Source organism: Glycine soja, chromosome 18 (assembly GCF_004193775.1).
Source record: "Glycine soja cultivar W05 chromosome 18, ASM419377v2, whole genome shotgun sequence".
NCBI lineage: Eukaryota > Viridiplantae > Streptophyta > Magnoliopsida > Fabales > Fabaceae > Glycine > Glycine soja.
Genome location: NC_041019.1, coordinates 24,896,608 through 24,920,765, shown reverse-complemented (window position 1 = coordinate 24,920,765; position 24,158 = coordinate 24,896,608). Strand labels below are relative to the sequence as shown.

At 33.9% G+C, this 24,158-nt stretch overlaps 1 protein-coding gene across 1 annotated transcript; it reads left to right on the top strand.

Moving 5' to 3' along the window:
* The first annotated feature begins 5,631 nt into the window (after positions 1-5,631).
* On the top strand, positions 5,632-6,005 carry LOC114395196. Its single transcript, XM_028356911.1, has one exon. The coding sequence runs from the start codon at positions 5,678-5,680 to the stop codon at positions 5,852-5,854; it is 177 nt and encodes a 58-aa protein (XP_028212712.1). The 5' UTR covers positions 5,632-5,677; the 3' UTR covers positions 5,855-6,005.
* The last annotated feature ends 18,153 nt before the right edge of the window (positions 6,006-24,158 follow it).

Here is a 24,158-nt window from a genome sequence, read left to right as displayed (position 1 = left end):
TTTCACTCCTTCCCCTTGAAATATTCAGGCTTTCACCATTATCCTCAGATTTGGAGTCTTGTTGTTTTTGCATCTCCTTGGTCCTTATTGAGGTCTGGACTTCTTCTAGGGTAATGTCTTGATCTTTGCCATAAAGAATTGCATCCTTGAAATATTCAAAGGATTTTGGTAAGGAATTCAGAAGCAAAAGAGCTTTATCCTCCTCTTCAAGCTTTACTTCAATATTTTCCAAATCATCAAGAATCTTGTTGAAATCAGCCAATTGTTCAGTGGTTGTTCTTGACTCTGTCATCTTGAAGGTGTACAATTGTTGCTTCAAGCGTAGCCGATTTGCAAGGGACTTTGTCATATACAATGACTCTAGTTTCAGCCACATTGAGGCTGCTGTCTTTTCTCTTGCAACTTCTCTTAAAGCTTTATCTCCAAGGCATAGAATGATTGCACTTCTGGCTCTATCAATCATCTCTGATTTCTCCTTTGAGCTTAGAGATTCAGACATCCTTTCTTCTCCTTTAAGAGCTTCTGCACAGCCATGTTGAATCAAGATTGCTTCCATCTTGATTCTCCATAACCCGAAGTCATTTTCCCCTTAAAACTTCTATATATCGTACTTTGTTGTTCCCATCTTTCTTGATCTTGATTTCCCCATAGACGGTGCCACTTGTTGGTTCTTTGTAAAAGTCTGCTACTCTTAAACCTGCACAAGATCAAAAAGAAAAAAACAGAAAACACAGCAAACAAACACAGCAGAGCAAGAACCCAAAGATTTACGTGGTTCGGCAATGTGCCTACATCCACGGGAAAGTGCAGCTCCTCATCATCACATTGATCATGAAATTACAAGTTCAATACAAGCAGCAGCTAGCTTTGATCTCTCTTGGTTTCTCTTTTGACAAAACCTCTCTCAATCACCTAGCTCACTACCTCCCTTTTGAACTCTCTGATTTCTGCAGTTATTCAGCTTCTCTGTTTTCAGCCTCTTAAAACCACTCACTGCATTACATGATCAAGAATATATATGTACACTCTAGCTATGCTTTGGTGCCAAAACCAATTTAATTATAATAACTGAAAACAGTTATGACAGCACTACTTAAAAGTCTTCTCACTTGTGCCATTTGTGATTTTGAGTCACACACCACAGTAATTTTAGATAATTTTTTGTGTTGAATAAAAAAATGATTAAAATATGTTTTTAGTTAAAAGAAATATAAATACTTAAAATTCGTTCTTGTGTTATATGTTTTTTCTTCTAATAAAATTGAAATTTATTATTTTTTCATCTGAAGTCTGGATTGATTTTCACAACTATTAGAGTGTTCATTTGCATAAAAAAAGAATGGAAGAAAAAAAAAAGTAAAATAATGTGAATTTCACTCAACTTTAATTGAAATTTTTTTATCTAAATTTCCACTTTTTTTCATTTCTTTTTACTCTATCGACCCCAATGTTACTCTTTTACGTGTCAACCTCTAACTCAAATTTTTCTATTACACCAACCTACCCCTCATCCTCACCCCACCCCTCAAATTTGAATTTGAAATTCATCCTCACCCCTTCCAGCTTCTCCTATATGTTTCTATGTTTCTTACTTCTTTCAGAAGAATGTGAATCTTCTTTTTCCTCAGGATTTCAGTTAATCCTAACTTGCAAGTTCTGTTAGGGCATCACTGGTCTCCATAACAAAGTAAGTCAATCTTTTTCTTTCCTCTTGGCTGGTGAGTTTGTTCTTTTCTTTTTCTATCTTATTGATATTCTACTTTCCCTCTTTTTTCCCTCATTTGATCCATTCTTGACCACTTAACAATGAAGAACTTATATACCAAAAGGAGAAAAATTGTTCTGTCATCGAGAATTAAGGTGCGTGCATAGTCACTAAGATGGTGGAAGAGGAATTTCTCAAGTACCAAACATGTTCATAGCTCCTGCTTGAGGTAAAAAAATCATTAGAGTTTTTTGTGTGTTTAATTTTCACCTTGGTCATTCTTCTTTCCCATTGATATTCTATTTTTTTTCCCTTTTTTGCCATTTGATGGATTGCTAGTTGTTTAACAAAGAAGAACTTAAAAACCAACAAGAAAAAATTTGGTCCATCATGAAGAATTAAGAGTGTTGCATTGTCACTAAGATGGAAAGTTTTTCTTTTGTTTAGATAAGATAAGGTTCTGCATAACAAAATCCTGATCAATTGTTCATATTTGAATAATTTTAGATTTATCTGTTTTGATAAGATTAGATTTTGATTTACAAAATCCTTATCAGCCTTATTTTGAATTTAGTTTGGATTTAGAAGTTTAGATAGGATCTTATCAATTAGGTTCTTTTTCTTAAGCATTATAATTTCTTATTGATATTTGTAGTCTTCACTACTAGAAAAGTTATTTACTATGACGCGCTAACAACATCGGTGGGTGTATCACCGTCTTTGAAACTAATGGGATGGAATTTTGGTAATTAAATTGTAAATTTAAGGACGTTCGTTATAGAGACCGTCGTAATGCTTTTCTTACAAAGACTTTTTTACCCCACCGTCTTTAAATGTTTATATTTTTATCATTTCATCTTATCGGTGTCAGCTGAAACGTTTCCTTACTCTCATCTTCTCTCTCTTCTCCTTCAAGAAATGTTTCCTTACTCTCAGCTTCTCTCTCTTCTCCTTCAGGAACTCCTCAAGGAGGCTTTTAACTCTCACATTCAATCTCATAGAGGTTTCAAAATCAAAACTGGTTTCATCCACCTCCAATTTCAAACCCTTTGAATCCTTTTTCAATTCCAAATTTCTCTTGCTCCCTCTTCAAAACCCTAGACTCCACCGACCCCAACTTTGCCGCGTGCCTCCGCTAAGCATTCGCGCCCGATGCTTTGGTCCAGATCCTTCTCGTCCTCCTCCATGCTCCAACACAATTCCCCATTCCCAAAATTTATCATTCTCCCTTTCCTCTCCGAACCCAAAATTTCATACTTTCATTTCGTTCATTTGGCATAGAAGCAAGAGAGAGGGAGAGAGAGAGAGAGAGAGAGAGAGGGAAAAAGGTTGCTACCAACAAGAAACAAACACAGTGTTGCTTGATTCCATGGTGGCGAGAACCAACGTGAGCGGCGGAGGAGAGGGGCGAAACGGTGGTCTTCAGGGTTTTTGTTCTTCTTTTTGTTGTTTTTGTTGTTTTCTTGCTGCCGGTGTTGATAAATATTTGAATGTTTTTGGGTTTTAGGTTTTAAGATTTGTTTGGATAAAGTTTGGGTTTTTATTTTTTTCATTTATGAAATTCCCCTTTTGTGATTTTTTGTGTGTGTGGTTTAAGATTTGTTTTATCTTTTTAAGCTCTCATAATTTTTCTTCTGTTTTCTTTTGCCTAATTCTTCTCTTTTCTGTTTTACTAGGAACTTTTGTGCTCAACTATTGGCCAATGCAGAAGCCGCAACAGAAAAGAACAAGGTTGTTATTCTCTTTAACCTGATTTTTTTTTGGACTTTTTAGTTTTTACGTATCTGATTTTCAAATAAACCAGTGAAGAAATTTGTTTTTTTTTTGTGACTGCTATGTCTCTAACTCTAAGTGAATGGTTGTTATCCAAAAACCAAGCACTGAAGTGAATAATGGAGCAGTGTTGGCAACTGATGGGGTTGGTGTGCATAGGAAGATGTTTGTGTGCATGACTACATGGGTTTGAGCTCATGCCAGAAACTCTTTATTTGACCTTGAACAATGTATGTTTGCAGGTTAATGACATTGTTTGCATGTTAATGGTGTTTTTTTCATTATGTTTTTTTAAACTTTTTTCATTAGAATAAAGAAAAATGAGGATTTATAAGGGAAATTTTCTTACAGAAATGTTATTTTCTATAATTTTTCTCTTTTCTTGTTATTGTTTGTATATGTAAATTGACTGCTATTTTACTCTTTTGTTCTATTTGTTAATTGTTTTATTTTGGGGCCTTTTTCAGTTTTCCATCCATGAACCAGGTGTCACTCATGTTTTATTTTAGTGTGCGCATGATAGCAACTTTAAGAAAATATATTATGTTATTGATATTTGTTATAATTAGTGTTGATATATAATTCTGATATGATTGTTTCCTTATTTACATTAGGATTGTTTCCTTATTTATGTTGTTGATTTAGTTTTGTAGTTACTATTTTTTATTTAATTGATTAATATTTAGCTTGATTATTATTATCCCTACAATTAAGGGATTAGATTATTATTGTAATTAAACCTGAAGAACATACTCAAATTCGAATACGTGTGCGAGGTAGGGAGGGGCTTGTTTTAACTTTTGCATTTCTAACTTTATATCATTGATTTTTTTTCTTTCTACTTGAACTTGTTTCTTTTGGCCTTCTTAACAGGCTTTTTGAATCTAATGTTGAGTAAATTACTGGGGAATTGTCCCTGATCTTTTAGGTATGTCACTCATAGTCTTGCAAATGAATGCTTGTTTTATATCTTGTAACAAAATTTATATGCTTTTGTTTTGAAATGGATAAAAGGAGAGGTGAGAAAGAGGATGAAAATGATTCTAGGAAGGGTTAAAAATTATCCTTTTATTCCTGCTATTGCACTTAACTTTTTGTAATTGAAAAGAGATTTTATTTTTAAATTATCTGTGAGGCCATAACTTAAAAAATGGGAGTAATAAAACTCTTTGGTTATTATTGATTAGAGTATAAGCTCAAATAATCCATAATCCATTTAATAGGTGCAATCCTAGTCAAAAATCCCTTTATGCTGCCTTGGCTGTGCTATACTGTGGAATTATGTGTTACTAGTCAGCTTGGATATCTTGCTATATGCTTATAGAACATAGATATAATTGTCATTGTCACTTCATTGAGTTTTATGAGATGTATATAAATGCGCCCATAGTTTCTCATATATATTGGCACATTGTTTGTATATATATTGTAATTGTGTTTTCTATATAATATGAGCTATATTTGAGAATAGCTGCAGTTTGATATGCTATATGGCATATTATGTTACAATCATTCCAGCAACCTTTAGGCTAGTGAGCTATTCACAATTAGCAACTTTGGTTTTGTGAATGAATCATAAATACGTAATTTGGATTTGTCTATCATAATGTTTTCTAAATGATGTAAAACACTTCTATGGACTTTAAGTTTTTTATCCTATCTTTGCTGTTGTTTGCTATAAATTTCATATAATTTTGTATCAATCTAAAAGTCTTTTTATTTTATTTTATTTTAATAGCAACGTATTTTATTTTTTTATGATTAATAATTCCATTCACTTCTTAAGTTCATGACAATACAACAAATGACTAACATTTGAATTAATCTCTGAAATAAAGGTTAATTCTAAAGAAATGCGTAATAATTTGTTTTAAACAGAGAAAATCAAATTTATATAACTAGTTTTTAATTTGAACAACTTTGAACCAGTTCTCTGGTCCTTTAAGATTAGCATATAGGTTAAGATTACCATTTATGCATCCATACACTATCAATTTCGATAATACTTCATCACTGATGTGAGTGATGCCCTTTAATATATGCCAATGAAACTTTTTCCCAGTCAATGGCCAAACGCACAAACTCTAAAATTACTTCTCATATGATGTTAACTAAATGCTGATTTGCTTATTTCTGACAGTGATTCTTGCTAAAGTGGTTTCTCAATAGCACAAATTCACAACAAGTACTTGAGCATCTATGGGTATAATCAGGAGTTGCTTCTCTTTCAGAGCAGGGACAGTATGTGGAGCTTACTTGGCTCAGAATTATCAAGTTCCTAATGTCACAAAGTTAGCCAACACTGCCTTGTTCATGGCAAAAGTTGTGGAGGAAAAATACCGCAAGCCCAAGAAGAGGGATGATGATGATGATTAGTGCCTAACAGGTGCTATATTGGAATCAGGTTCTTGTTTAGTTTTGTCTTTTAAAATCCTGGATTATAGGATCGAATGCCTCAATTAACTAAGCTTTTGGAAAACATGAATTAGTAGAAGGTTTTTGTCGAAGCATTCTTAGCAATTATGAGCTTATTATTTTATCCTTTCCTAGGGAAACATTCTCATTCTTCTGTTGTCTTCCTTGCTCTGAAATCTGAATCTTACTCTTAGACACGAGTTAAGAGGTATCATATACTCTGTTTCTTGAATCTTTGATCATAAGTTTCTTGAATCTTTGATCATATCTAAAATATCTGAATCTTACTCTTATTCTGTGTAGTTTAGAATAATTAATCTTGGGTGTCAAGATTGAGGTCATTGTTATTATTGTAAACATTGTGTAGGGATTCAGAAAGTATTATTTGATCTTTGGATATGTCAAATTCTTCCTCCTTGATCTTGTGTTAAAAATAATTAAAAATAATATTCAATTTAAAGATGGTGCTTACATCAGCACCGTCTTTGAAAGTAAGCATTCTAAGACGGTGCTTACATCAGCAACGTCTTAGAATGCCTACTTTCAAAGACGTTGTTGAGGTAAGCACCGTCTTAGAATGCCTACTTTCAAAGACGTTGGTGAGGTAAGCACCATCTTTGAAAGTTGCTCACTTTCAAAGACGGTGTTTTGGGACCCGTCGTTGAAATTTTTAAGCTTCGATGACGTCACATTCAACGACGTTCGAAAAATGTCGTTGTATCCCCTATTTGACCGTCGTAGAATCGCTTTTTTCCAGTAGTGCTTTAAAAAGATAGTTTCCTATTGGATTGAGTTTGCTTGCATTCACCATAAATTGCAAGGTGTTTATCGTGTCTAGACCGGTGACTTAGTCCTACAAGGCTCATAACATAATCTTTTAGCTTTTTAATTAAAGTCAATACTTTGTGCATTGAAATATGCTAATTATTTTCATATAACTTCATCGATCTAACTCAAGTGCTTTACATTTGTTATAGAAATAACATTTCAAATTATTATATATATTATAATGTATTAACTATCAAGAAGGAAGAAAGCAGTTTCCACAATGTAAACCTTTGAAATATACGTTCTGCATGTTTTTTAATTAAAGTCAATACTTTGTGCATTGAAGTTTGCTAATTATTTTCATATAACTTCATTGATAAATTGAAAAGAAAAATTCATTTTATAACTCAAGTGTTTTACAATTGTTACAAAAATAACATTTCAATTATTATATATAATTGTCTATATCATAGTGTATTAACTACCAGGAAGGATTAAGCGGTTTCCACAATGTAAACCTTTGAAATATACATTATGAAGTGTTCTTTTGTTGTTGCTGGTAAGGCTTCTAAATTCTAGATTTTTGGTGTCTCATGTTGTTCACGATGTTACAATTAATTTTATCACTATTAGTTCAGTTATTTTTTTATCTCTTTCTAACAGAGGAGTATTTTTATGGTTAGAGGCACCAGCCATGAATGAAGGCAATGTGTTTGTAAGAAATTTTATGTTTTTTTTAAACTTAATACAAGTAGTTTCAAAACAAATACTTTAGGATAGATGCTCATGTAATATTTGGTTTTTCTCTGCTTTTCATTACCAAGAATATGACCTACATTAAATAATGACCACTATTTTTTGGTTCAGTGATGCCATTCGAGAATGATATTAGAAGTTTCTTGCTTATTTTAAACCTTTTGAGATAGCCAAGTTCATGCTTGTCTTTGTTGGTACTTTTCTATACTTATTTCTTATAAGTTCATGTTTGGTGCCTCTAGAATTGGTATGTTCAATTTCCATGCAATATTAGCTACTATTGTTTGGTCCTGTGATGCCATTTCTTATAAAAGAAAAAAAAAGAAAAATGTTTTAATTTTAAAAAAAAAATCATCAGGTGTTTATTTTTATGATGAATAAATGTCTTTCTCAATTAATATAGGATCCCTGTAAATAAGACCATGATAATGTTGAACAGGTACATACTTTTATTTGGAGTAATTATCTATGAAGGAATTGAAGCAAGAAGATATTGTTGATTTCATGTTGCGCATGGATATTAAAGATTGAATGAAGACCAATTCTAGCTTCATCACAATATCTTTGTTCAAGCTGTGAAATTATATAAAGGGAAGCATATATTAGGATAAATAGCAAATGTGTATCACTAACAATTTTTATATTTCAATTGTTAGAGGTTATGTTTTTTTTATTTACTGAAAGAAATTGTTTCCTTCCATAATTCATTAAGCACCATTTGCTTATATACAAGATTATAAGCTAAAGATGTATAAGTTAAAAATATGACTAAAGATAAATCTAATAGAATGACTAAAGATAAATCTAATAGATATAACAACTATAGAACTAAAGATAAACCTAATAGCTTAAGATATGATTAACTAAATCTAATAGATATAAAAACTATATAAAATCAAAATATATTATCATATCTTCTAATACACCCCCGCAGTTGAAGCGGGAGGTCGACAGACATTGAGACTGTCTCGAAAATCCTTAAATAACACCAAAGGATGTCCTTTGGTAAATATGTTTGCAATTTGATAACGAGACGGGACATGTAAAACTCGAACTTGACCACGAGCAACCTTTTCATGAACAAAATGTATATCCATCTCAATGTGTTTAGTGCATTGATGTTGAACTGGATTACCCGCAAGATATATCATACTCAAATTATCACAATAAACCAATGTAGCCTTTTGGATCGGACAATGAAGCTCCAAAAGCAGATTTTGCAACCAACACGACTCTGAAACTACATTGGCAACCCCTCGGTATTCAGCCTCTGCACTAGACCTGGACAAAGTAGTCTGTTGTTTAGCTGACCAAGAGATTAAATTATCACCAAGAAATACACAATACCCAGAAGTAGACTGTCTCGTATCCGGGCATCCACCCCAGTCAGCATCCGTATAAGAAACAAGAGTGGATGTAGATGATGGATAAAGATGAAGACCATGGTCTATAGTACCCTGAATGTAGCACAATATGTGCTTGAGAGTGTGCATGTGCTCATCCTTTGGGTCATGCATAAATAAGCACACTTGTTGCACTACATATGTAATGTCAGGTCTGGTAAAAGTAAGGTATTGTAGAGCCCCCGCAAGGCTCCTGTAGAGAGTTGGATCCTCAAATGGAGTGCTTGATGTAGCACTAAGCTTTGGTTTAATATCAACAGGGGTAGGTGATGACTTACAAGAAGACATGCCAACACGATCAATAATCTCCATGGCATATTTCTTTTGAGATAAAAACAAACCACCTACATGATGAGTTACAGCAATGCCCAAAAAATAGCTCAACCGTCCCAAGTCCTTCATAGCAAATTCCGAGCTAAGAAGGGTAATAATGGACTTACGAAGCTCATCAAAGGAAGCAGTCAAAATGATGTCATCCACATATAACAAAATATAAGCCATAGAAGTACCTTGTCGATAGATGAAAAGAGAATGATCCGTAGTGCTATGAGAGAACCCGAGTGTATGAACAAAATCAGCAAATCTCTTATACCAAGCCCGCGGTGCCTGTTTAAGCTCGTATAGAAACTTCTTTAATAGACAAACATGATTAGGTTTTTGCGGGTTGCTAAAACCTATAGGCTGATGCATCTAGACAGTCTCATTAAGTTCACCATGTAAGAAGTCATTTTTGACGTCAAGTTGATGAATGGGCCATGCCTTAGACAAAGCTAGACTCAGAACTGTGCGAATAGTTGCTGGTTTGACCATTGGACTAAATGTGTCACCACAACCTATGCCAATCTATTGATTTTTGCCATCACCTACAAGACGGGCTTTATGCCTCTCCAAAGAACCATCAGATTTTTCTTTATGAGCAAAAATCCACAATGACCGAATTACATTAACATCAGGTGGACGAGGCACCAACTCCCACGTCTTATTTTTAATAAGAGCATCAAATTCATCATCCATAGCCTTTTTCCAATTCGGGTCCCGAAGGGCTGACACGGGGTTACGTGGTAGAGGGGATTTAGCAACAGTAGTATGAAGATTAAAGATCTTTTTTGGCTTAACTATCCCATGTTGGTTGCGTGTAACAACCCGAGGAGGTGGGCTGGGACGTGAAGAAGGGGCTGGACTAGGAGGAGGGGAAGCAGTCACTGGACAATTCGTACAATTAACAATATTCTTCTTTGGCTCAATGGTTGGGCCGGTTGCAATATTAGGGGAGTTGGGCCCGAATGGAACTAGAACAGGAGTTTGAGCATTAGGAGTAGTGGATTGAGACACTAAATGGTGGACCATGTATGGGTTTGGGCCATCATCTAAGAAATCATAAGTCTGAATATGAGGAGTATGTAATTTAGCAAATGGAAATTGTGTCTCATCGAAAATGACATGATGACTTATAATTATTTTCCCAGAAGATAAGTCATAGCATTTATAACCACGGTGATTCGAAGGATATCCCAAAAAAACACATGGAGTAGAGCGGGGTTGAAGTTTATTTATGGTAGTGGAAGGAAATAAAGGATAACATAAACACCCAAAAACCCAAAGATGAGAATAGGTCGGATCCTTATGATAAAGAACCCTAAGAGGAGATTTATAGTTCAATAACTTATGAGGAAGAATATTGAGAAGGTAAGTTGCCATTTGCAAGGCATGATGCCAAAAGGAAGAAGTTAATGACGCATGGGCAAGTGAAGTACGAACAATATTGTTAATGATACAAATTATCCTTTTGGCTTTCCCATTTTGAGGAGAAGTATGAGGACAAGAAAATCGGAAAGAAATACCATTCACTTTACAAAAATTCCAAAAAGGCTTATTATCAAACTCTTTACCATTATCACATTGTATATTCTTTACTTCCCGTTCGAATTGAGCTCGGATGAAGGTTCTAAAATTATGAATGTGGAATAAGCATATGATTTGTTTGACAAAGGAAAAGTCCACAAAAATTTAGAATAATCATCTAATAACAAAATATAATATCGGTGCCCTGAGGAACTCAAAACAGGTGATGTTCAAAGATTAGTGTGAACAATATCAAATGGCATAAGAGTATGAGAATGTGACAAAACAAAAGGTAACTTAATATGTTTTCCAAGAGAACATGAATGACAAATACGAGAATATCTAATTTGATTACATTTAATAAATTTATTTTTCCTAAGAGAATGCAAGATAGATACTCTCGGGTGTCCCAACCGCTCATGCCAAAGAGAAGGAGCTAAGGCAGCAAAAGCAGAGGAAGAAGTGGCTGGAGTCGTGGACTCGGTGATAGGATAAAGCACACCCCGAATCTCACACCTCATTAGAGGCATCCCTGTCTGAAAATCCTTCACAAAAAACCCAAAGGGATCAAATTCAAGAGTCACAGAGTTATCAATGGTAAATTTTCTAACCAACACTAAGTTTTTGATCAATTTAGGAGCATGAAGGACATTTTTCAAGGCTAAAGGAGGATGTGGGGAAGGCAAGTTAGTTTGACCATAACCACGAATAGGAATTGATTGACCATTACCAACAGTGATACCACGATGATTGTTCATATTAAAATAAGACGTGAGATTACCTGAGGTGGATGTCATATGAGAGGTGGCACCGGTGTCCATATAACAATTCGGATCCGAAGAAGTAATACCGAGGGTGTGCATTGCAGCCTCGATGTTTGTTGGAGTAGGAGCTGTGGCTGTGTATGCCTGTTGAGGTCTGGACCCAAGAATACCGGGCTGTTGGCGTGGAGGTTGCTAATAATTGGGCCTGGCCCATGGAGCAGTTGGGTACGGATAAGGAGGAACAACCCACTGCATCCATGGCCAAGGCCATTGCTGTCCTGCAGGCCAAGGGTTGTTCTGGGGCTGCTGCTGTCCACCCTCGCTATTGCTACCATTGCCACCAGAGCCTCCCTTGCTAGTGCTTGAGTTATCACGACCACCAGTGTTGTTGCAATTCTTTCTAGAATTGCCACGGTTTGAATATCGTTTTCCACCATTATTTGTGCGGTGTGTTGATGAATGATCAGACATCTCTTGAGATTCATCTGAGTCACGAGCCACCATGGTGGAGGACGAGGTCTGAGCCACCTTCTTGAGGCCGGATTCTTCGAGAACAAGCATCGACCGTGCTTGATAAAACTAAGGCAAGGGATCACTTTGACAGATGAGTGTGGCCACTCCCTTGTAAGGTTCAGTGAGACCGGACACCAATTGCAGAACCAACCTATTGTTGTCGACTGGAAAGCCAACGTTCTTGAGTTGATCTGACAGTGACTTGAGATGTTGACAGTAAGCAGAGACACTTGAAAAGGCCTCCATGGTTGTGTGGGTGAAATCATACTCAAGTGTAACGTCACAAGAGTGTTTGCTATTTTGGAATATATCATGCAACCTATTCCAAGCCTCCATTGCCGTGGTGTCGGGTTCAAGAATAGTATGTAAAAGATCATGAGAAATGATGGCCTAATCCATTGTAGAACGGTGGCGTCTAGTGTCAACCAGAGTTCTGTCTCCTCCTCTGTTGGTGGCACCTTCTGCTTGCCATCCTGTAGAGGAATTATATGATCAATTACCCTATGGGATTATGCGTGAATTTTGAAAAGTTCTGCCCATGTCGCGTATTGGACATTTTCCATTTCAAGAATGATTGGGACATGATTCTTGATGTTGGATACAACAAGAGCAGGGTGAAAGGTAGATTTTGAGTCAGGCATGGTGACGGAGAAGAAGGGGAGAAGAAGAAGAAAGGGGCAGAACGGCGCTAGGGCCTATGTGCGAAAGGCTAAGGAAGGTTCAAAAATCTTTCCCTAAGTAATCTGATACCATGAAAGAAATTGTTTCCTTCCATAATTCATTAAGCATCATTCGCTTATATATAAGATTACAAGCTAAAGATATATAAGCTAAAGATATGACTAAAGATAAATCTAATAGAATGATTAAAGATAAATCTAATAGATATAATAACTATAGAACTAAAGATAAACCTAATAGCTAAAGATATGATTAAAGATAAATCTAATAGATATAACAACTATATAAAATCTGAATATATTATCATATCTTCTAACATTTACATTAATATTTTTTTTTTACCTTTTGCCTTTCAAAAAATTCTTTAACCGTAAAACCTTCCATATATTCTTAAGTTAATTCAAAATTTGTGACCTGTACTTCTATCTTTATCATTTCATAATTTTTTTGAAAAACTTAGTATTTAGTTACCTTGACAAATAATGAACAAAAATAAAATTAGCATTGATATTTTTACACATTATGCAAAAGAATCAATTATAGTTATATTGTAACTTTTGACATGGCTAACGTATATATAGAGCAAGGAAAATAATTAAAACTATAGCTCTAGATCTACCAACAACAACAAAAATATTTTATATCAATTTTAATAAACAAAAATGGTCACATATGTTAGTTAAAAGATTCAATAGATGGCTCTCTCGGTTAAAGAATAAAAAAACTCTTAAAATTTGTTGATGGACTCTAAGAGAGAGGAAAAATTAAGTTATTCTCTTATGTTAATTAGCTTTAAAAGAATTACTCTTCATTTGTACCTTCTATTGAATTAAATATGTTTCTAATGGACCAAAAATTTAAATATACAATATTTCGATTGCCGTTGACAAGTATTTTGATAGTATTATTGTTGTTTTTTTATTAACAACAATTGTAATTACTCCATTTGACTTAAGGCTCCTTACTCCCTTCCCATGAGTATATTATGCGAGAATGCAACCTAGGTTTTTTTTTTTTTTTTTTTTACAAATTTAACTAAATTACACTCATTGTGTTATTATTATTATTATTGTTATCATATAATATTTCCTAAAAAATGAATATTATTGGCCAAAAAAAGAATATTGTTGTTCCTTAATATTATTATTATTATTATTATTTTTATTTATTGATAATTAAACAACAATATTTTTAAAAATAATAAAGAAATATGGAATTATCAATAAGTAAAATAATAATAATATTAACAAACAGCAATATTCTTTTTAAAAGCAATATGGAATTATCATTTCTTGCTGAATCTTGAATATGTGGTTTCCATTATAGGCTGTGTAAGCACTATGCACAATGCAACATATGCTGCTTAGACAGTTTCTTATGGTTATTGCTATCTTTTGTACTTTGCAATGCTTTCAATATATTAAATTTCTATTGTTATTGCTATTGCGGATATAAAAAAAATACATTTTGTACTGCACCTCAATTTTTGCTTAATAGTTTCTTTATTTGACCTTCAAAAAAAAAGATTGAATATAATTTCTAATTTTAACAATTGTAATCAACTTAAACAATTTTTCTTCTTTTTTTATGCAAAAGGCATGCGAAACTGTCGGGTTTCATTTGTATCATAGCGCCTATATTTTAAATAATAATTAGCTAATCGATTATGATAAATACAATTTATTTTTCATTGTTACATATTTTTGTAAATATTTTTTCGTTCCCTTGACAATAGGTGTTATGATATTAGTATCAGAAAAGGAAAAATATTTTCTATTATTTTCAGTTAAATAAATATTTCATGAACATGAGTAAACAAATGTAGATTTAAGAGTTTTAAGTTCATTATAGTAAGATTTTTGAATTTTTTTTAAGTCTTTGTAATTATTTTTTTAAAATATTTAAAAAGATATATGAGATAAATGTGTAACAGTAATATTAGAATGTATGAAAATAAATCCTAATTCTATTCATTCAAATTTAAAATAAAATAAAATATTGAATTTTATGAAATTAACCTTAATTCTAGTGTGTGACAAATGATATACACGGATGAAACAATGTTATTTAAGTCTTCAAGACTTCATACCACTATTTCATCATTTTAAATATTCACATAGGTAAAATGTTGAATATATAAATTTTTGAGATAAATAGTTATGAAAAATTAATTAATCCAAATATTGTAATTATCAATGAATAAAATTATTAAATTAATAGAAATAAAAAAATTATGCAAATATAATTTTTTTCAAAATAAAAATATTATATAAAACACAATATATGGGAGATAATTTATCTACTTACTTTTAAAAAAAATATTCATCCTTGAGTGTAATTTTCATTTTAATATATATATATATATATATATTAAAAATGGAAATTATATATAACAATGAGGATGAACATTTTTTATGAAAATAAGTAGATAATTTTATACCTAAATACAATTGACTTTCAAGCTCAAAGTTTGAAGCCATCAAATTGATATTTTGAATATCATAATTTGCTTGAATATATTGTATTGTGCTTGTATTTGGTTCAAACTCATGATTATATAATATTTATAATCATTGCTGATGACGCCTTTCCCGTTTAGGGGATCGAACTTAAATGCTGATCTATAGATACAAATATCGTATAATCATTGCTCTTCTTGTTTCTCTTTTATATCCTTATGTCAATGAATATATTTTCTTTACCGATTTTTTAAGAAAATCTATTGTTTAGTTTTTCACAATATGCATCATCGTTGGTGTCACCCGTGATAGGTGTCATATTAGTTAAAATTATAAAGAATATGATGAATTTCCTCACAACTTTACTCAAATCTCTAAAACTAGATATGACCTAAACATGCAAACACATGAATGTGGCTTTCAAGGAAGTCTTCCAAAATCTATGGTAAGTATCTCAAAATTGACTCATTATATTTATAATATTTATCTTTCTATAAAATACTAATCATATTCTAGATAATTATGCAAATTTGCATACTACAACAACAATTGAATGCATTTTTAATTGACACTGAATATATTTTTGGTAAGTGCTATTAGGAAATGATGTTCTTAGATTCAGTACTCTTGCTTCCAATTCACAAATTCAATAATTATTGACAATACATTTTCTTATATAAAAATCTAAAGAAGGATAATGTCAACTATTATACTATAAATTTTGTTAATAAATATTTTTTAGAGATATGCATTTGTGCGGACACTAATCAATCAATATTCACATTTTTTATTATATAAAACACTAATTTGCTAATATAATTTGTCACTAGATATCACTTTACCACAACAGATTCAACCATAATTTTACATACAATAGATTATACATTAACCAACTTTTGTCAATTTGGGTTATAAGTTTCTTTTGAAAAGGGTTTGTAACAATTATATTAAGTTATATTAGGACATCCAAATACAATTATGTTTTTTTTTGCTAATTTTGTAACACCCAATTTTTCATAAAATAAATTAAAAAAATGATTTTATTTAAAAATAAATAGAGTTTTAGAAAAATAATGAAGTTTTTATAATTAAATAAATAAGAAGAAATAATTTTATTAATTAAAATAATATTTTTAAGGTAAATAAAATAAATATATGTCCTTAAAAAATATTTTATTTATTCATTTGATAGGGAGTAAAAGAAAATTTATTTTTATAAAATGATAAAATGAAGAAAAATAGAGTAAATAATAGGCATTGAGTACCTTAGTTATAATAGAGACATGTTAAGTAAGTTTTCAAACGATACCTCTCTACGCTTCATTTTCCTCTCAATTTCGTTTTCCCTTCTTCCTCTCCCAAAACCTTCTCTTTTTCCCGCATACACCCAAATTTGTATCAATAAAACGATGATCTCGGAATTGTTAACCGTTGGATCATCGTGAAATTTTAACATGTTCATAACTTATTTTCGCACATATCTACTGTTAGATTTTTGAAATAATATCTGTGGTGAGGGGAATGTCCCTCACACGTAGCCCTTTGTTATACTCCCAAACCTATCCCATTAGAACTATAATCTCGGACTCGTTAACCGTTAGATTATTATGAAATTTGAATAGTAGGTTTGAAAAGTAATTTCTGATGAGGGAGAAATTTTCATCACACGCGCAGACAATGAATTGGAGGCTTCAATCCCTTTTGATCCTCTCTAATGCTTGGAAACCCTAACAAAGCAAACACATGAAAAACTTAAGGAATCTTAGGGAACCGCTAGAGATGCCACTATCACTGCTGGACTACACACGTGAGCCCGCTTAGAGGTAAGAGATGAGTTTATCGCAATTGGGGTTAGAATGAACATGTGTAGGGATCCTTAGGGGATCAAATTGGGGTTTACTTTGGGATGTTTATTGTATTGTAATTTTTCATGTATGATTATAATTAGGAGATTGTAATATTGAGATCATGAAATTATGATTAAAATTGTGTGTAAGTGATAAATTGAATATGTGACGAATTGTGAGATAACATGTTGCTTTGAGATCATAACATTGTTATTGAAATTGAGTATAAGTGCAAAGTTGAACATGTGTTGACTTGTGAGATAACGTAAACATGTGATGGTGGATTGTGACTTGTGATATGTTAAAATTATGGACATGAAATTTGGTTGTGAATAAGTGTGTGGTTAACACTTGATGTGACAACACTTGTGTTGTGAACGGTGAATTATACAATAGCCCGAATGGTGTTTACCTTGAGAAAAGTGTTTATGCCAGTGTTAAAGGGAAAGTGTAGGATTCCTAGTTAGGAACCTAAAGTGTTAAATTGTAGCACAAAATGTTAAACGTGTTTGAAACACGAGTGTGAGATCGTGAGTATTGTATAATTCATGAGCAGTATCTGCGTGCAAAAATTGTTTTAGGGGTTGGACTTGAAACAGGAAGGTGAGGCCCAAACGGATTCTTCGAAGTCTAGGCCTTGGGGTAAAAACACTCGAGTTGAGTGCTCATTTAAGCCTATATTGATCTCATATGGTTGGAGTGTTCTTGCAAAACAGAGTGACATTGACTGTGAATTGTTTATTATGAAATTGATGAGTGTTGTTACGTCTTGACTCAAGTGTGTGATTCATGCATAACATGATTGGTGATTTAAAAATGAATTTTAAATGATAAAGTAAAGTAATGTGGATTGTATTAAGTTGAACTATGTTATAAATACTTCTATAATTTATATTGATTATGTCTTTGTTTATCTGTATTTTATTTAGAAATGTGATAACTCACTTTTTGTGTGTTGTTTGTGTTTGGATCCTGTGATGATCTCGAATCTTGTGTTCGTGTGAGTAAATGGTTAAGTGAATGACTTTAAAGAATTTTGTGCTAGAGGACGCTGGGATACAACGCTTTGTAAACATGAGTTTCTGTTTTAATTATTTGATGTTCCAAACATGTTTTTTACTTTATTTTATTTCGATGTTTAACTTGAGTTCTTTTGTAAACTTGGATGACCTTGTTCTGAGCCAGATATGTTTTTAATAAGTTTTATTTGGTAATAGTAAAATGAATGTGACCCTTTTACTCACATGAACTCCTTTTGTGTTAATTGAATAAAATCATTTTAGTTAATTCCGCATTTTTATATGTTTTTCTTATTTATATGTATGTCGAGGTAGAGAGTACCACAAATTTACTGTAATTGGTATAGTTATATTTAAGATAGGAGGAGATTTGTTTAAACTCCTTTCTCAATATTATATTTTGTTTGTTTGGTTATGTAATTTACTGTCAATCCTAGATGTATTACATACATTCATTTAAAAAGACAATCACTAACAATGTTTTATGTAACACCCTGATATATATATCTATATATTAATAATTATGTTTGATGTTTGATTGTATTTGTTGTGTTATTTTATCCGTAATTATTTTCAAGGAGGTTAATTTAGTTAATAGAGGGGTGTGGGTAGATAAGAATTTAGCTTCTCAAAGAAGCCACAAGGAAGCTTCTTGAGGAAGCCTCTTAATGAAGCTTCTTGAGGAAGCTACATGAGCTGCCTCGGTAAAAATGCTGCCCAGCCTTCGTTAATCGTTGAATCTTCTCGAAATTTGGTCTGCAGCTTCACAAGGCACTTGTCCATGATCTGACCGTTGGGATCTTCGAGAAGATATATGAAGTGTTCGCGATGCTTTCGTGTCCGAGACCATTTCTCACTTGAGCGTTTTCAGCCTTTCCTTTCGTTTAGCTTAGGAAAAACACCATTTCTTCTTCTTTCTTTCTTCCAAATTCATTTCTAATGACCCAAGCTTTTTCTCCATCATCCACAACCACCATTAGCCACCACAAACCACCATTGTTTTTCGTTGAAATCTCACACCGAGAGGAACCCTTCAACCGAAACGGAATCTTCCAACTTGGCTTGTGGTTTCGGTAGAGAATGAAACCCTAATCTGACCTTTCATTTTCTTTTGAGGTAACCATGGTTCTATGCTTGTTTCTTGTTAGTTTCAGCATGTCTTTGCATCTTTTCTGACTTTGGAACCACCATTGCATGTTTTACGTTTCCTCTGAAAAATCCTAGAGAAAGAGACTTTGTAAACGTTATCTTGTCATGAAATGCATGTTATTTTCGTAACCTACACTAAACCCCAGTCACATTGGCGTTGTTGGAATTTCCAAATGATATCCCTTTGTAAAACCCGAAATGCTCTCAGCTCTTTCATGAAGTAACGTGGGTGTTTGACCCAGAGCATTATTGTTAGCTTTGTTTTCTGAAATCCATATCAAGTCTCCTTCGTTTTGGTATGGTAGAGGCTTGCATGGAATCGACGAGCAAGGACGAAAAGGAATCTTCAAGTGGCGCGACGAGGAACCCTCGGGGTAGCTCACGATAGGTGAGGGGAGTTTATTATAAAATTTACCGTTTTATCACCATAGTTAGGGTCAGGGAACCTAGCTATGAGGATATCTGCCTGTCCCTGTTGCATGCTGATTTTTCTTCAAAGAAAATTATGTTTTTAACTAATGGGATGCGATAAAATTACTATTGATATGCATGCTGGTTTTTTTTAGGAGAAAGTATGTTTTGACGAATGGGATGCGATATATATATATGTATTGTGATGAATGATATTGTTGTGTTTGTTTGATTTGTGTTGTTTGAAGACCTGTGAGTATGAATCTTAGGCATGAAAGAAATATATATATATATATATATATATATATATATATATATATATATATATATATATATATATATATATATATATATATATATATGCGAAATGCGATTTGTTGTTAATGTCGCTATTGAGGATTTTAATTGATATGTGATGAGGATGATAATTATGATGATATTTATGTTGAGAATGACATGGAAATGGAATGTTGATTGATGTTGGAAATGCATTGGCATGTGCATGTTGTGTATGTTCGTGGGGGGCACTGTGCACTGACCTTCCAGGGTCTTTGGCACTAGCTTTTGGCCACGTTCATACGTCGTATGGAGTGTATCTCATGGGGGGTAGAGTGCACTGACCTTGTAGCATGGTTAGAGAATCTAATCATTTCTGAGGGGATGCTTAGGCGCTTTAATTGGTCCATGGTCTTTGTCACTTACTTTTGGCCGTGATCATAGCTCATACGACACAGGAAATAGAGTAACTATGGCCAAGTGTACTTTGTACTAGGGGACTTGTCACCTGGTAGGGAACACCTTTGGGCTCCCAGGCTTATCACCTATGGGAGGGGGGCTGTTACATGCACAACCGGGTGGTCTCGACAAACTCAGCACAGTTCCCTAAGTGAGAGTGTCGTGTGGACACGCTTAGGCTATTTCCTGAGATTTGATTGTTGTTGGTATGTACCACATTGCATCTAAGTGTTGAGTCAGGTGCATGCATCATTCTGTGCAGTCTTGATTGGGTCCATTGATGTGCCATCATTTTCTTCTATTTTCTAAACCCTTTTTGCACCATTTTAATTACTGATTGGTCTTAATTGTCAATTAATTAGGCAGTTTTATTATTTGGGCTCATTTAGCTAATTTGATGTTTTTAATCTAATTTCAGGAATTAATGAAACATTGGGCTTAATCCGGATTTTGGTTGTGGACTTGAAGAGGGCAAATAAAGCAGCGCTTACCTTAATTAATTTTTAATTAGGAAATTTCACAATTTTATTTTATGTGGTTCAGTGTTTATTTCGTTTTGGGCCAGAGTATTGTAAGAGGGCCCAGTGACTTTGAGTGACTCTTTTTAAATAGCAGCCTTGGGATTCATGAAGGCTAGGCTGTTAGACTATTATTCAGAGCTTAGGGTTTATGGTTTCGAAGTTCTTTCTGTTCTAATGCTACTGTTTCGTTCTTAATGCAATTTCCTATTTCCTGCTTCTAATTACAATTTCGTTCTTGTTTTTTCTTCTACTTTCATTTACGTTTCTATTTTCATTTTCGTTTCTGTCTCATTTATGTTTCTGCTTCATGTTTCATTTACGTTTTCTGTTTGAATCTATGGAAGGCTAAATATTCTGGTGTTGTTTCCTTCTGAGGAAGAAGCCCAACTCTCTTTGAGGTTTCGTTTATAATGTGGTTCCCTGGCAGTTTTCCCCTCACCAGTTAACCCAATTTCATGAACATTAATCAGTGCACGCTTCGTGTTCGATTAATTGCCTCTGAGCCTAACTTGCGTTCATGCTTAATGGACGAAGGGCTAACTGATGCATGTGGTGCCTAATCACATATTTACAACCCTAGGTTGATTTTTGCTTAGTAAATTGAAATAGGGTTGGATTAAGTGGTTAACTGTTAGACGAATTCTCCATAACCCAGGATAAGAGAATGGCTTCTGAATCAGAGGAAACAACCCATTTTTAATATTATTAGTTTCGTATTCCAGTTTACTTGCTCTGCTCCTTAAATCACAAAACAAACAAACCCCCCAATCGTTAATGTTACTGCAAGTATATTATGAACAATTGATTTATCATTGCTCGTTGGGAAACGACCTAGGATCACTTCCTAGTTACTACATTTTCATGTTTATTTGATTCGGGTACGGCCTCGATCAAATTTGGTGTCGTTGCCAGGGAGCAGTGTCCAAAGGTTCATAATAACTAGCTAGTGTTGTGTGTTTAATTCTTTCGTGTTTTAAGTTTAATTGTTAGTATTGTGTTAGTATGTGTGTTAGTGTTGTTTAGTGTCCTGGTATTCTGTTTAGTGTGTGTTCTTTTCCTATTAAGCGCTTCCCCTGTTTCAGTTTTGGGTGTTTTGCTGTGAATAGTGTTTTGCGACGGACTTAGCGACCACTTTTGCTTGCGGCAAAACAGAGTAGTAGTAGAAATCAAGTAGAGACGAATTTTAGCGACCACCCATGCTGAATTATTTGAGATTTTTTGTTTTAGTAGCTAGGGTTGTTATTTTTGGCTGAATTTTTTTGTGGTAACTTCTTTTAATCTATATTTTTTGGGAAAAATAGCTAGAACATTTAGTTTGGTCAGATTTGAAAGTTCCAAAAAAGTAGCAAATTTTGTGTTTGTCGAAACTTCAAATGGCCATTACTTTTGTTCCGGTTATCAGAATCGCAATTATTATATATGTATTTGGGGTAGAAAAAAATTTCCTACGCTTGAGGTCTCCATCGTCCAAAAATAGTGATTCTGTCAAAAGTTTTTTATTTTTCAAGTTTTATTCACTTATTTTTCTTAACCTACCATTTTTAGCTTCCATAGTTAGACTTTGAATTTTTGCCTGAAATTTTTTTGTGCTATCTTCTCATCATTTTATAAGGTTGCTCACAAAATTTCAAGTCATTTGGATATCATTTGAGGGTAGCTGTAGTTCAAACCTACACCTTTATTTACATGACAAAGCAACTAGTTGTGCATGCTGAATGTAGTGTATGACTAGAGACAATCCATCTGACTTACAACCCTTTGATCCTGAGATAGATAGGACATTTCATAGATTAGTTAGGCATCATTTTATACCTTTTGATCATCTTGGGCATTCCATTACTGGTGAATCTGTGCATTCTGTTATTGGTGATTTTGAACATCCTGATTTTGAGCATTACAATTTTGAGCATTCTGATTTTGAACATTCTGAGAACATGGCACAACCTCCACCCCGTGAGAGGACTCTAAGGGAGATGGTTGCACCTGATTTCACCTACGAAAGCTTGTGCATCCAATACCCCGATGAGGATGTCCCATATGTTCTTAAAACTGGATTGATTCATTTGCTTCCAAAGTTTCATGGCCTTGCAGGTGAAAACCCGCACAAACATTTGAAGGAATTTCATATTGTCTGCTCCACCATGAAACCCCCAGATGTCCAAGAGGATCATATATTTCTGAAGGTTTTTCCTTATTCTTTAGAGGGAGTGGCAAAGGACTGGTTGTATTACCTTGCTCCAAGGTCCATCACGAGCTGGGATGACCTAAAGAGAGTATTCTTAGAAAAAACATTTCCCTGCTTCTAGGACCACATCCATCAGGAAGGATATCTTAGGTATTAGATAACTCAGTGGAGAGAGCCTGTATGAATACTGGGAGAGATTTAAAAACTATGTGCCAGTTGCCCTCACCATCAGATTTCAGAGCAGCTGCTTCTCCAATATTTTTTTGAAGGACTCAGTAATATGGAGAGAAGTATGATAGATGCTGCCAGTGGTGGAGCCCTTGGAGACATGACTCCTGCTGAAGTCAGAAATTTAATTGAGAAGATGGCTTCCAACTCCCAGAAGTTTAGCGCCAGAAATGATGCTATAGTCATTAGAGGAGTGCATGAGGTAGCTACAAACTCAGCTGCATCATTTGAAATTAAGAAGCTTGAAGGAAAACTGGATGCATTGGTTAACTTGGTAACCCAGCTGGCCTTGAACCAGAAATTTGTACCTGTTGCAAGGGTCTGTGGTTTATGCTCCTCTGCTGACCACCATACAGACCTTTGCCCTTCCATGCAGCAACCTGGAGCAATTGAGCAGCCCGAAGCTTATGCTGCAAATATTTACAATAGACCTCCTCAATCTCAGCAGCAAAATCAACCACAGCAGAACAATTATGACCTCTCCAGCAACAGATACAACCCTGGATGGAGGAATCACCCTAATCTCAGATGGTCTAGCCCTCAGCAACAACAACAGCAGCCTGCTCCTTCCTTCCAAAATGTTGTTGGCCCAAGCAGACCATACATTCCTCCACCAATCCAACAACAACAACAGCCCCAGAAACAGCCAACAGTTGAGGCTCCTCCACAACCTTCCCTCGAAGAACTTGTGAGGCAAATGACTATGCAGAACATGCAGTTTCTGTAGATGCAATTGCCTTTGATGTTTTGATGATGATCATGATGATATGATGCAATTGATGTAAATGGGCTTTTCAAGATTAAATTCAAGACAATACTTCAAGATTACAAGTCACAACATCAAGATGATCACTAGTATATTAGGAAGGAAATTCCTAATTGAATTAGCAAAAGGTTTGGCCAAGTAATTTAAATTAAAAAGTGTTTTTCAAAGAATTTATTCTCTGGTAATCGATTACCAGAGGATGTAATCGATTACCAGTG

Coding starts and splice junctions, on each gene's coding strand:
- LOC114395196 (XM_028356911.1), top strand. CDS start 5,678: ATGGGTATAATCAGGAGTTGCTTCTCTTTCAGAGCAGGGACAGTATGT.